Source organism: Rutilus rutilus (assembly GCF_951802725.1).
Source record: "Rutilus rutilus genome assembly, chromosome: 7".
Taxonomy (NCBI): Eukaryota; Metazoa; Chordata; class Actinopteri; order Cypriniformes; family Leuciscidae; genus Rutilus; species Rutilus rutilus.
This window is the reverse complement of record NC_140221.1, coordinates 6,503,886-6,518,128: the sequence shown is the minus strand read 5'-3', so window position 1 is coordinate 6,518,128 and position 14,243 is coordinate 6,503,886. Positions and strand designations below refer to the sequence as shown.

General features: G+C 36.9%; 1 protein-coding gene across 1 annotated transcript in view; it reads left to right on the top strand.

Moving 5' to 3' along the window:
- Positions 1-14,243, top strand: part of lhfpl7 (LHFPL tetraspan subfamily member 7) — a 149,426-nt gene that overhangs the window by 41,204 nt on the left and 93,979 nt on the right. The window contains exon 2 of the mRNA XM_084412826.1: positions 8,918-9,056. Within this exon, the coding sequence (XP_084268952.1) occupies positions 8,918-9,056 (139 nt within the window). The remainder of the gene's footprint in view (positions 1-8,917; positions 9,057-14,243) is intronic.

The window sequence follows — 14,243 nt, the reverse complement described above, 5'->3', positions numbered from 1 at the left end:
AGTGATCAATGGCTGTCAAGCACTATAAATTTAGTATATACGGTATAACTTGTGCACAAAATTCTTCTGCTGTAAAGGTGTGTTCACACTTGACAAGTTTGGTTTGATTAAAACAAACCCTGGTGCGATTGCTCTGTTAGTGCGGTTCAAAGTATGAACATTGCCATCTGAACCCTGGTGTGCACCAAACAACCAAACTGAACCCTGGTGCGCACCTTTTCAGGGGGTCACAATCCACTTCCAAACAAACTCTGGTGCGGTTCAACTGAAAAATGAAAGCAGCATGGACCAAAGACATAAATGAACCCAAAACAGGACGTGACGTCACAAGATGCGACCCTAAATAGGACTGAATGCTCAAGCAAACCTGGTTCTTCTCATCATAGGAGCTACGTTGTCCAATTACACCGTCTCTTTGTAGCAGATCTTTATTCGTGTTTGCAACAGAGGAATTCCTGCTGCTGTTTTGACTCAACTTATAGGCTCTTTCTAAGTTCTCAGCTGGTAAAAAAAATACCATCATATGGACTCACATACAACAAGCACATTTTGCACACAGCATTGCTTTGAATGTTTCGGTAAGTTATCAATTATACACTGTAAAAGCTGTTCAATCAGGTTTTGACCTTATCTATATGCGTTTAATTCTGTATCTTTAGGTTCGTTGTTAAAAATGACAGTGTGAACGCCAAGCAAACCAGGACTAAATGTATCAATTTCTTTTTTGATCAAGACCAAAAGAACTAAGAGAACCAAACAGAAGGTCTTCTGAAGCCGTACATTAGCATTTGCCAGCTTTAAGAACGCAGGTTTACTGCGAATAATGACATATTTTGAATATACTAATTTGTAGAATATTTGTTTTAATTTGCAATGTAGTATATATTTATAATGTCTAAAATGTATTGATTATTAACCATGGCAATAATCAGACAGCATTTCAATATCAGTTCATCCCCTTAACTGACATAATCCTGGCAAAGAACTTCACTACCCATAATCTTGGAAAGAGATCCGATATGATACCATGGAAATGGGAATCAAGCCACAGAGATCAGAAGTAACCACCCATTCCCGTAAAGCATTGCAAGTTATGTTATCAAATTGTAATAAAATGTTTCCCTGCATTCTCTTGCATGTTTGCATACATTAGAACATTTTACAATAAACACCAAATATATTGTATTTTATACTGTTCTTAGTGATTCATTCACTCATAAAAGAATGTAAGTATTTTTCCTTTTGTTCATTGCTTTGAATAAAAGGTTGTAATGTGTTGGTTCAAGGCATTGAGTCTTATTTTTTTTTTTTTGATGAAATTGGAATTGGAAGTTTCTGCAGTTGTGGAAGTACAGAATCTTGCACGTATTTGTTTTCTCTGTGCCCCACAGAATTCACAGAGGACAACATCCATTTTAAAATGGAAATTAGCATGCAAATGAATGTTTTGTGAGGTGCATCATGTGATGAATTTGACAGAATGTGTAGTTTCTTATAATCATTTTCTCTAGTTACTCAGAAATTGGTTTTCATCATAGCGTGACCTCTCTCCTTCACAATGCACTTCCTCTGCAGTGCTTTTTACTGTTTGCTGTGTGTATAGAGGCAAATAATTAGCATTTATTTAGGGAACTGGTTGGGGTTGCACCAGCCATTCATCATTTCTTACTTAAACTGGAACGTGAAGTCCACACTAGAGGGTTAGTAACTACTAGCTAGTTTGTAACTAACTCTGTCCTTTATTGCATTGCACCATTTGTTCTTAGGGCTGAACGTAGATAGTAGGTCGTAAGCTCTCGGTAAAGTGACATTTACCCTCAATATTCCAATAGCAGCCTTCAAATACATTACCAGAAGTTGTTGAAATGCTGTGAATTTCAGGTTATTCTTCGTGGTGCAGCCGGAATCTGCTCTCTGAAAAAGGTTGCGCTGTAAGGAGCCATTTTTCTTGTAAATGAACAGCAGCTGGAGTTTGGAAAGGATTGTGTATATATTGTGTGCATATGCTGTATATGATGAAGTTTCAGTACAACGTAGGACACTTTGTAACCATGGATTTTAAATTGTAATGTCAGAACAGAAGCGTAATCTTTAATTAGTTGTGGCAAAAGCCAGACCAGAAATGTCAAACTAATTAAGGAGAATTGAATTCTGGGCAGTGTGTTGATACAGTAAGGTCTTTGAGGAATGCATGAAATTAGCTGATTGTTCATGCGTGCACATGAAATTGTTTGCTCTAAATATTGTACAGATAACATTGGCATGATTGGTGCATAACAAATGCAAAGCTGTTCCGCTAAAACAAAACGAGTAAGAATGCAAATGGTTAAGCTGTGTATTAACATTTCAATAGGTGAGGCCCAATGTTTGCATTATCAGCTCTTTTTTATTTTCTTATTTTTTTGTCTAATTATATCTTTGGGGGCTTTAAAGTTTATTTTTATACAGTAAATGAAAATATTACAAGTTAGGGAGAGATACAATGAGGACATTTACATGCACATTAATAAGCTGATATCTCACAAAAATAAGCTCATTGAAATAACCCATTGTCCTGGTGTACCTTCTAACCAATAACCGGTTGCGGAAGTTGTTCACAAGATTAATAAATCAGGTTGTCGCGGATGGGTAGTGATGTCAAAACATAATCATTTGTGTATCTGACAGAGTAGTCAATTAGTTATGTCAGTTGTGAAGCATTAAAAACAAAAGAGTGTTCCTACGTGTAAACGAGACTCATATATTATCCTCTGATGAACTTAAAGATGGAGTATTTTGACTGTACCACTTTACTTCGGCTGTACGAGATGAGAACACATTTTTAGAATTTCTTGGGTCAGTTTTCTCCTCCTTTACTGCGAAACACTCGCTTTGTCTGGAAGCGCTAAAATCTGCTGTAAGGACACTTTCCTGTCACTTATCGCACTTCAATAAGCTGACAGAACAGGTTAATGTGTTTGAATGCGAAATCTGGTTAAGGGGCAGAAATCTAGCTGTGTCGATCGGTTTATGCTTAAAGGATTAGTTCACCTCAAAATGAAAATTTCCTGCTAATTTACTCACCCCAATGCCATCCAAGATGTCCATGTCTTTCTTTCTTCAGTGGAAAATAGGGGTGTAACGATACCCTCATTTCACGATTCGATACATATCACGATACTGAACTCACGATACGATATTATTGCGATACTCCAAGACATATAATAAAAGGTTAAGAAAAATTGTACCGTTGATTAAATGCTAAATTTGCTATAACATTGTGGGTGTAAATGAATAGGCTTGGACAATGGTAACACCAGAATAAATCTATTCATGATTCTGAACCTGAAAATACAGGATTATTTTAGACGAATATGCTTGCACTCTGTCACTGGCTAGATATATTTAAAATAATGTAGGCCACTTTTTACTGGTAACATAAGACTTATAACATAAGCATTATCAGGACCCACTAATATTCCCCCATTATTATACATTATATTCAACATAATATATTGTAGTTTAATGTAGTACTGACTCTGAAAACTTTTTCTCACAGGGTAATTTTTATTTTGGGTGAACTATCCACGATACATATTGTTGCATTTTTGTATTGCGACATATTGTGACACGATATATTGTTACACCCCTAGTGGAAAATAAATTACGTTTTTTGAGGAAAACATTTCAGGATTTTTCTCCACACAATGGACTTCAATGGCAACCAGAATGTTGAAGTTCAAATCAATGCAGTTTCAAAGGGCTCTGCACAATCCCAGCTGAGGAATGGGGTCTTATCTAGGGAAACGATCAGTCATTTTCGAAGAGTTTAATTTTTTTTAACCACAATTGTTCGTCTTGTGCTGGTCCAAGCCACGCATGTTATTTGTCTGTGTACTCCGGTTCAAAAAGGTAGGGAAGGGCGAAAAATTCCATCTCATTTTCTCTTCCAACTTCAGAATTGTTTTAATTTATTATTATTTTTTTCGTATTTTTTTTTCGTGACCTTTCCAACGTGATGACGTAATACGTGGCGCATCGCAGACCAGCACAAGACGAACAATTGTGGTTAAAAAGTATATACAAATTATTAATATTTTTTTCGCTAGATAAGACCATATTCCTCAGCTGGGATCGTGCAGAGCCCTCTAAAGCACTTCAGAGCCCTTTGAAACTGCATTGATTTGAACTTCAACATTCTGGTTGCCATTGAAGTCCATTGTGTGGAGAAAAATCCTGAAATGTTTTCCTCAAAATACTTAATTTATTTTCCACTGAAGAAAGAAAGACATGGACATCTTGGATGGCATTGGGGTGAGTAAATTATCAGGAAATTTTCATTTTGAGGTGAACTAATCCTTTAAGCTGTTAATGACCTCACTACGATAAAGGTTAAAACACAGTCACACGTTTACATGACTACATGCATTGTCGGATTATTAAGTATAATCTGGTTAAAGGGATAGTTCACACAAAAAATGTAAGTTTTGTCATCATTTAATCTCCCTCATGTTGTTCCAAACCGGTATGAGTTTCTTTGTTCAGATTTTTTGAAGAATGTTGGTAACCAGACAGTTGACGTTAACCATTGATTTCCATAGTAGGAAAAAAAAAATACTATGGAAGTCAGTGGCTACCATCAACTGTTTGGTTACGCACATTTTTCACTCTATCCTCTTTTGTGTTCTGCAGAAGAAAGAAAGTCATGCAGGTTTCCAATAACATGAGGGTAATTAAATGATAACAGAATAAATTTTTTGATGAACTATCCCTCTTTCAACATTAGAGAATGAAATATTTTCAGAACCATATTATCATCCATTGGATGAAAAATCGAAAGTTTGATCGCTTTGAAAAGTAACAGTGCACTTGGCAAGCACCACTAATTAGTATTGACCTCAGGAAGTACATTTCTGTTTCCTAGCCATGCATATGTGCACTATATACATTAGGGATCAAATATGCATACTGCTTGTTTAACTTATGAGCATCATCAACATTCATGTCATAGACTGCCTATTTATGATTTTACAGGGTACCATTTAGTTCTGGATCTGATCTGTTGCAGCCCTAATATGTCTCTATTAGTTGTAATGAAACACGGTAATGTTTGACAGCACAGTGGGCAAGAGCTCATTTCATCTAAAGGCTTCAAAGATGGCAAGATCAAGAGATGGCGCAGAGAAAACTAGACGTTTCTATGAATATATGAATAGCATTTAAAGGGGAATGAGTTCAGTTTGAAGGAAATATGTTTCCGCCGATTGTCTGCGGCGTTCCACTTCTGCGTTATTAGATTATTTTCCCCTTTCTAGTGCAGGCATTTCATTATTGTAAAGGATGTTGTAATGTTGTCATCAACACAAAACAGTCATAATTACTACAAATGTTATCATTACCATTAGAAATACTGCAATACTTCAGATATCACCTATGAATCTGCCATCTCGTCTCCGTTTGCGTTCCGTTCTCGCCATTTATGTCTTCGCCATTAGGACCACAAGGAAAATGAAGTCCCTATAGTTGGTGCATCTGTATAAATATTGTGGTTCTTGCCTAATACGCACTGCGGATGTGACAATGGCCCTAAGAACTGCACTGTTTTGTGGATGTATATGTGTATTTCTCCTGCAAGAGATCAGCTGATAGCTTTTTAACAGATATTTTGTTTACTATCTTGTTGATTTGGTCCACTAGGTTTGATACTGCAGTTCTGTGTGTGGAAACAGTATTTGAAAGCCCCAGTTGATCTAATGAAGAGGCATCACACTGTCAGAATGAAAACCTCAGTTTGAAATCTTGAATGCTTCTCACTGAAGGCATCCACCTGTGACCCACCTTTACAGAAAGACTGCTTCTGTTTTCTGCAGGAGACCATCATGGTCATTCCTTTAAAGCCACCATAAAAATGAAAAATATGAAATATTGCAGTATTTATTTTAAATGATTTATCCATGCACATTTTTTATTTATTGATGTGCCCTCATGAGTTTTAATCAAAATAACTTCCCCTCCCTCTTGCAGCAACATCTCTTCTCTTCTCTTTTCAATTCCTAATTGAAAAAATCAAGTCCTGCCCTACGTTTTCTTGTTCAAGACGACTCTTTTCATAGCTTTGTGTACGTTACAATAGGGAAGAAAAGACTATGAGAACTTCTGTTTCATGCCGATTAAAAAAAAAAAAACTTTCTATGATAATCATAGTTTCCGCAATGGAATTCTTTTATTTATTTATACTAGAATACTCTTTATTTATTGCATGACTAGGGCCATAGGCTGGTACTTCAACTAAATGACCCTACAACTTTGATTAAAACAAATATATTTTATATATTTATATATATACAAAAAAATATTTTATGTTTTTAAAATATAAAAAAAATGGAGGGAAGAACAAAACACTTAACTTGGTAAAATGATTTGGCATTAAAGGCTAACTACAGTTACAGTACAAAACAAAATGCATACAAAAACAAAAAGCTCACAGTGAAAAGCATACATTGACTACACATCAATTATTAATATTTCGTTGGTCCTCTATCTTTTTTTTTTTTTTTGCATGTGTTCATAATTTCTTTGTATGACAGCCTGGCCAAAAATTATGTCCGCACAATTTGGCATGTTTCATTGCGTTATCACAAATAAACACTTGACTCCAAGCACAACTACGCAAAATGCTTACAAAATCATTAACAATTATTTTTTAAATATTTGATTAAAGGGTGAAGATGCCAATTTTCCTTGGCCGGACATCACTACTGTATGTGTATTATTTTTGTATATTTATATTTTATGTGTATGTGTACATTTTATATGTGTATATTATTTGGTTGATCATTCAGCCTATTTTTTTATATGTTGTTTGCACCAGAATTTCCCCCACCTCCAAAACTGCAATTTAACTATAGCTATTTGTGTATGATAACCCTTTGTAAAATGATATGATCTTTTGAAATTATTTAGATTTTCAGATGTAAGGTAAATGGTAAAAGTCTGGTTCAACAGAAACATCTATTACCCAAATCTATATGTGCAGATTGTGCACAGATCAATAATGCATGATGTCAGAGTGTGTTGCCTCATATGCTTATATGGATTACATCAGAGTTAGATCAATTTCCTGATTTTGATATGCACCCTCCATGTTTTTGTTTTAGGGATTGTACCGCAAGCTCTTTAAGTACTGAGTCTTGTGCCATAGTCTTATAAATACATGCCAACACCTGCTGCCTGCTCTAACAAACAAACAAACAAACAAACAAAAAGCCTGTGAGAAAGATTTATTTTACACATCTCTTAACTGGGATGGCCTTTGTGTTTGTTGTTTTGACCAGGCATGTGTAGGGCTGATGAAGTGTTTGGTTTAATAAGGGTGGTAGATTAGAGTATCAGTATTCGCAGTTTCACTAAATTGATCCCACTGAGTAAACACTTAGGGAAAATTGATTGATTTCACACCTTATATTTCTACCTGAACAACTCATGTGTGGATGTGTGAGTCTGTTTAATTTTTTTTTTCCTTCTATGACTCATTAGTTCACCCAAAATGTAATTTTTTTTGTCATCATGTTGTGCCAAACCCATATGAATTTCTTTATAAAATGAATATAATATTCTAAACTCAACTGTTATATTTATTTATAACTTGCTTTCAGCCTTTGTTTTGACTATCCCAAATCCCCAAAATTAAAAGAGTCCTTTATGAAGGAGAAAAAAAGGAATAGGAATGCTTCAAAGATTGTAAATTACTATAACATCCTAATGTATCAAATAGTATAAGCAAAAAAGTTAAATAAAAAACTGACTATTATTATGAAATAATATTATTTCATATGTGAGGCTTTACACGGTTAGCTATATTATGTTTTTGTCCAATGTTTAGTGCAGTTTGGATTTAAAATCTATGGTTTTACCATGACCTATTAACGGGATAGTTCATCCTGAAAGGAAAATTAAGTAATAATTTACTCACCCTGGTGTTGTTCTAATGCCATTTGCCCTTCTTTCTTTTATGGGCCACAAAAGGAGATTATCATTATTTTGTAATAAGTTCAGTTCGCGCTCGTCCATATAGCAGAGAATAGTCTGTTCACTAGAAATCCCCAAAAAGTATCTGTGTATTTTCTTCACTGAGTCAAATATCACCGGACTGGAATTCTGTTTGCCTGATGACAGTCAGAATGACAATTGATGGATGTGAACGCGATAACTTCTTGTTATGACGAACACAACGGATATATTCACCTCAGAGAAGAAGATACTTGGGTTGTATTTCATGTCACGTTTTTTATTTAATCTGGATTTCTTACAACTTGTGTGCTTTTTCCGGGTGAGACGGAATAAACTGCAGCGCAGAGATGACCAATGGCTAAGTTCAAGAATTTTGTTAAATAAAACATTACATTTCGGTTTGTTTTTCACCAAACCCTATCAGAACACTTGGAATATATGTCCAAAGCGACTTACAAATGAGAACAATAGTCTGCTAAATGATTAAATGTAAATGGGAATATATACAGGCCTATAATAGCACTTGTCCATGGGATCATTCTGTGATAGTTTTGCATCTTTTTAAAAAAGCTTGATGCTGGTCGCTATTCACTGCCATTATATGGACGAGCGCGAGCGGTTTTCTAAAATTGCTACTTTTTTGGTCCATAAAAGAAAAAGGTTCTAATATGTACCATTTAGGTACTAATGTACACTTTTGGTACAAATATGTACAGTACCTTTAAGGTACTAATATGCACACTTTAGGTACAGATGTGTACCTTTTGAAAGGGTACAGCCTCAGTGACAGCTTTTGTATCTCTTTAAAACTGTTCTCGGGTAGATTAACTAATTTATTGCGAACAGAATCAAATCAAGCCCCAGAAACAGTCTGAACTCATCTAAAAGCAGCAGTATCTGTAAGTGTTGTGCATTGTGTGTGTTTCAGACGAGTGCGGTGCTGTGTTCAGGTGGATGTGCTCTGCTGGCGGTCAGCTCCCTGTTGGCCATCATCACCATCTTCCTGCCCGGTGGAGCCTGGGAGAGGAGGATCTGCACATTGGCAGGATACATGCAGATGGCTGCAGGTTAGTGTCCGGCTTACTATCTGACCTCTGATCAGCTCTTAAACGCCAACCCTTAGAGGAACCATGCTGAGTAGCATTACGTGACTGATCCTAGTCAGTTAAACCCTAATCCGAGCTTGAGACGGGACCCCCATAGACCATCTGAGGTAGGCCTATACTGCACACAGAAATGGCGAGAGCTTACCAAAATCTATGCAAGACTTGTAAAACCCCAATATATCTCTTTCCCACACTTCGCTTTGAAGAATGGCTTGACTTTTCCCTGATACACACACACAACAGCAGAGATCTTCAGAATGGAGCAGAGACCTTCCTTCTCTCACCTCCCGCTCAAATATCATGTGATACACTCTGGAGCTCTGCTAACTGCTTTGGGCGTAACATCTGAATTCTGTTGTGTTCACATTTGAAGTGTATTGTTCATTTTTTGGCAGAGCAGGGGAGGAATGATACAATTTGATATGCCGTGATATGAAGCACTTTAAGCTGAATTTAGGTGCTGTTTCATATTAGAAATGCAAAGATTCATGTTTCACCTTCATTAAATTGCATGAAGGAGTTTATTCAAACACTATTTGCAATCCAGATCCCTTCTGGGGAAAATAACCAGTTAAGCTGGTTTCTGCAATATGGTTGCTGGTCCAAGGTGGTCTGCCAGTTCAAACCAACCTATCTAAAGGTTGTGACACATCAAGCCAAAGGTGGGCCAGTGTTCTACACGGTCAGCACAATAGGCACCCTGTTGGCGGCTTTTTGTCCAATTGAGCATTTTGAGCTCGTTGTTGGGCAGTAAATGAGAGAAATCTTTCTGCTGTGCGTTTTCCATACAACAACGTCACTCGCTGCTTAACTACCATAGTACGATGCATCGTTGAAGAAATCAACTAGCTAGTCATTACTGTTTCCTGAAACCGTATTGTCGTATATTTGTCGTTCGACCACATTGGTTAATGATGTTACGCAGGTTGTGGAGTAATAACTTCTTTTAATGAATCTGTTTGAGATTGAATTAGTGCTAGATGTCTTGCTGTAAATTATTTGAGGGCTAATTCTCTGTTTTTCTCAGTTATTTTGCGATTCAATCATAGGCTCGTTCTTACGTACTAGAGCATGTACGCACATGCACACTCTTCAAAAACGGTGCTTTAAATCTCTTGACAAACTAAAAGACAGAAATTACATCTGTATGTATTCGAAATAGACGATATAGATTGTACTGAATGTCAGCTTGCTTATTTTGCTCAAGATAAGGATTTAAGTACATGTCATTTAAACAAGAAACACTATGCGTCCTACCACACCTCAAAAGTTCAATTTAGTGAACCAGTGCACGAGAAAAAAAGAGAAAAGGATAAAAGCAAGCAAAGAATGAAGTCAAGATTGCACACAATGTTGAGCATTCCAAGATGCAAATATTTACGTAACAGCATGGCCGTCTGGAATGAAGAAAGTAAAGACCAACTGACCAACATGATTCATATTTAAAATGGTATGCAAGCTCTGCTTTGTTTTGCTCAATATCCACAATCCGAGTTTTGGTTTCCCTTTTTGGATGACTAGTACAGACAGCTGCCACCTGCTGATATAGACAGTTATTTCCTCTCATACAAGCATGTGTGTGCTTGTTGGCCATTGGCTGTTGTCTTTGCAGTGTGTTCAAGTGCAACTTTTTGGCCGCAAACGCAGGCGACGTGAGACGACAACAAAGTCAGCTTTCGTCTGCAATAGTTCTTTGATGTCGGTTTGGTGTGTCATGGGCTTAAAATAATCTACCTGGCTGACTTCACCCCTACCAGCTGGTAGTCCAGCCAGTCAACTAATCTGGACCAGCTTGGACCAACTATTGACTATAAATAATTCGTTTGGATCAGCTAGAAACCATCAGAGGCAAGATATTACAGGGTTGGCTTGCAAAAATGTGAATGTAAATAATGATTTTGGTTGCTATTTCCGAGACATTTCTTTTAAGGCCAATTCACACTGCACAGACAAACGCAAACAAACACGTTTGTTGGGTTTTGTTGGATCGGTGTGTTACCTCTGTCGGTGTCTGTTGGCTTGGGTCAGGATTTGTGTTTGTTGGTGTCTGTTGGGGCAGTGTGTATATGTAAGTTTTCATTAAATTCTAAATCCAACGGCAGACTTGTTTGTTGGTATTTGTTGGCGTTTGTCTGTGTGGTGTGAATTGGCCTTTATACACACCCTCCACCATGATTATGCAGATATTTTCTGAACATGGAGAATTTTTAGACTAAACAGCCCATCCATCTAAACACACTTTGTTGCAGTGCACATCAGTCACAAAAGCTAAATTATTAAATAAAGAAAGAAGTGTTTGCTCTCAACGCAGGTTGCTAGGCAACAACCACCGGCTGAATGCTGTGATGGCACGATGAGGGCACTCGAAGATTTACTGGCCACAGTAAAAAGACAATTACAGCCCTTTAACATAGGTCAGCGGTTCAGGGGTGGCCACATGCCTCGTGCAGCGCTGGCCTTCATTCAACAGGCGAATACAGTGACAGTGACATGACGTGAAGGCCAAGTATGGTAACCTACACTCAGAATTTGTCCTCTGTATTTAACCCATCCAAGTTAGTACACACACATAGGAGTAGTGAGTAGTAAACACACACACACCCAGAGCAGCGGGCAGCCATTTTGCTGTGGCGCCCGGGGAGTGATTGGGGTTTAAGTGTCTCAAGGGCACCTCAGTCATTTCCTGCAGGTATTGAGAATCGAACCCGCAACCTTCTGGTTACCAGTCTGACTTTAATAGTTTTATATAGTTTTATATACTTCTTTATACTTAACTACACCATACTGTATCTACTTGCACAAAAGCAATGACAAGCACTCATGCTAAATAAATATCTTTATGTGCAAGATACATGTATATTGGGAGCACTGATTTCCAATTTGTCCTTGATATTTTTGAGGCCTTGGAAGGTTTTATTGGATGTGGGAATACTGTATATTTAAATGCTTGTTTTAATTAAGCCTTTGGGCTCTACATTGATCATTACAGAGAAACTTTAAATAAATTTAAAATAAGTGCCTCGCACTGATTTATTTCCCTGTTCTAATTAGAAAGTAATGATATTTCCATAAAACTACTGTAATAATGGAGAATGTAAAAGGGCACAGGCTATAATGGACTGCATTGGTATTCTCTAAGCATTGACTGAAGCATCTTTTCAAGGGTAAGACACTAGAAATCAACCTCATCCAAACAAACATGCCTTGTTCTTAACAACAAGAGGCTTTCAGCAAGTTTTCGTTCTAAAATGTTTGCCGAATAACCTTTTTGAAGAAAGTTTTCTGCTGTAGTGGGAGAAAGTTTCGAAATGAATAAGCCTCTAAAGTTTGTGCATGTTTGCTTGAAGTCGAAAGACATGTAGTTGATGATTTTTAATATTTCATGTGCTGTTTTGCTCAATGAAAAGCGTTCTCTCATCATTGCTTTTAAAGCAGCAGTTATTTTCCGTCAGTCAGACTGTCAAACTGAAATAAACTACAGTATAAAACAGATGTAATTCGACTATAATGCTCCAGCTCAGTGATTCCCACCCAGGGGTCTGTGTACCTCAGGAGGGGGTTTTGAATTCACCGTTAGGTCTTTTTCAGGAAACGGTCTTTTTCTCTACAATGGCCCCCGTAACTTTTAAAACTTGTGAAAGACAAACAAGCTCAGCTGTCTTATTATAGGGAGCTACTTCATGAATCTTTTTTTCATGGACAGTATCGGTTATTTTGTGTGAGTGATATAATAATAATGCCAATGAAGACCATAGGCTGGCATTATGCAGATTTGTTACAAACCTACGTACGTTCACGCAGAAGAAAGACTGGAATTACTGACGACTCATTTCAGGCATTTCATAATCGGTTGTTTCTTTTGAGAGACAGACAATAAGACAATTTGCCTTGCATTTTGATCTTTGAAACTTTGCAGACCTTTTACATTCACAAACAGCAATATTAAACTATTATTGTTATAAAGTGGTTTGACATCCATTTTTAAGAAGCGGCATGAGCGCTTTAAAAAAAGTACTTTTTGTGCAAAATATTAATCTTAAATGAATGTCTCGCATTAACACGCATGCATCATGGTACTCTCGTGAAAGCAGGTTGGAGATTCATATTTTGTAAATAAAATAGTGGTTATGGTTTTTTTTTTTGCAAACAAAGCACTCGCGTCGCTTCATTAAAACTGAGGTTAATCCACTGGTGTCACATGGATTACTTTAATGATGTCTTCACTACCTTTCTGGGGCTTGAAAGTGGTAGATGTGTAGCTGTTAGTGGAGGGACAGAAAGCTCTCAGATTTCATAAAAAATATCTTGTGTTCTGAAGTCTTACAGGTTTGGAAGGACATGAGAGTGAGTAATTAATGACATAATTTTCACTTTTGGGTGAATTAACCCTTAAATGAACCAGATAGTGTTTAGAAATTATACATTTTTAAAGATAGATTTTTATAAAAAATTTTCAGACATGACTTGGCCTTCATAGACTTGAAACTTAACTTGGACTCTTTATAAATAACTTATAAACATGTCTTCTCTGTTGATCAAGATTTATTATTGGTTGTATACTGATGTATCAGATTGTCTTTCCTCTGTGCCTGTGTTTCCTGAATCCAGATTAATTATTGTAAATCACACTACACCTGCCTCATATGAAATCCTTCTTGCACTGATGCAATATAAACCATCTCATAAACATTGGAGAGTCTGCCGCTTTGTCTACATTATGTCCCGCACAAGGGTAAGACAAACAACTCCGTCTGGTTTGCAAACTCAATGTAATTTTAGAGCAGTGCACATAATAAGAAATTTTACATTCTGGTGTGTTCACTTTCCTCCCCCCCTCTGTGTCTTTATAAACGGGTTATTTTATAGCTAGAATATGGACGCAAAGATCACAGGAGAGAGTGTTTGTTTGCTGATGTGAAATGAGGGAACGAAAGCATAATGGCCCTGTGAAAACAATGAAGGTATTATGCAGAGGAAATGATAGCAGAGCTGCATTTAATTTAATGATGGCAACTTCACAGTTATTCACAACAAACAAGAGCCTCTTGTGGCACTTGATGACTCGTGTGTGTGTGTTTGTGTGTGTGTGTGTGTGTGTGTGTGTGTGTGTGTGTGTGTGTGTGATTGTTAGCATTCTGATATATACAT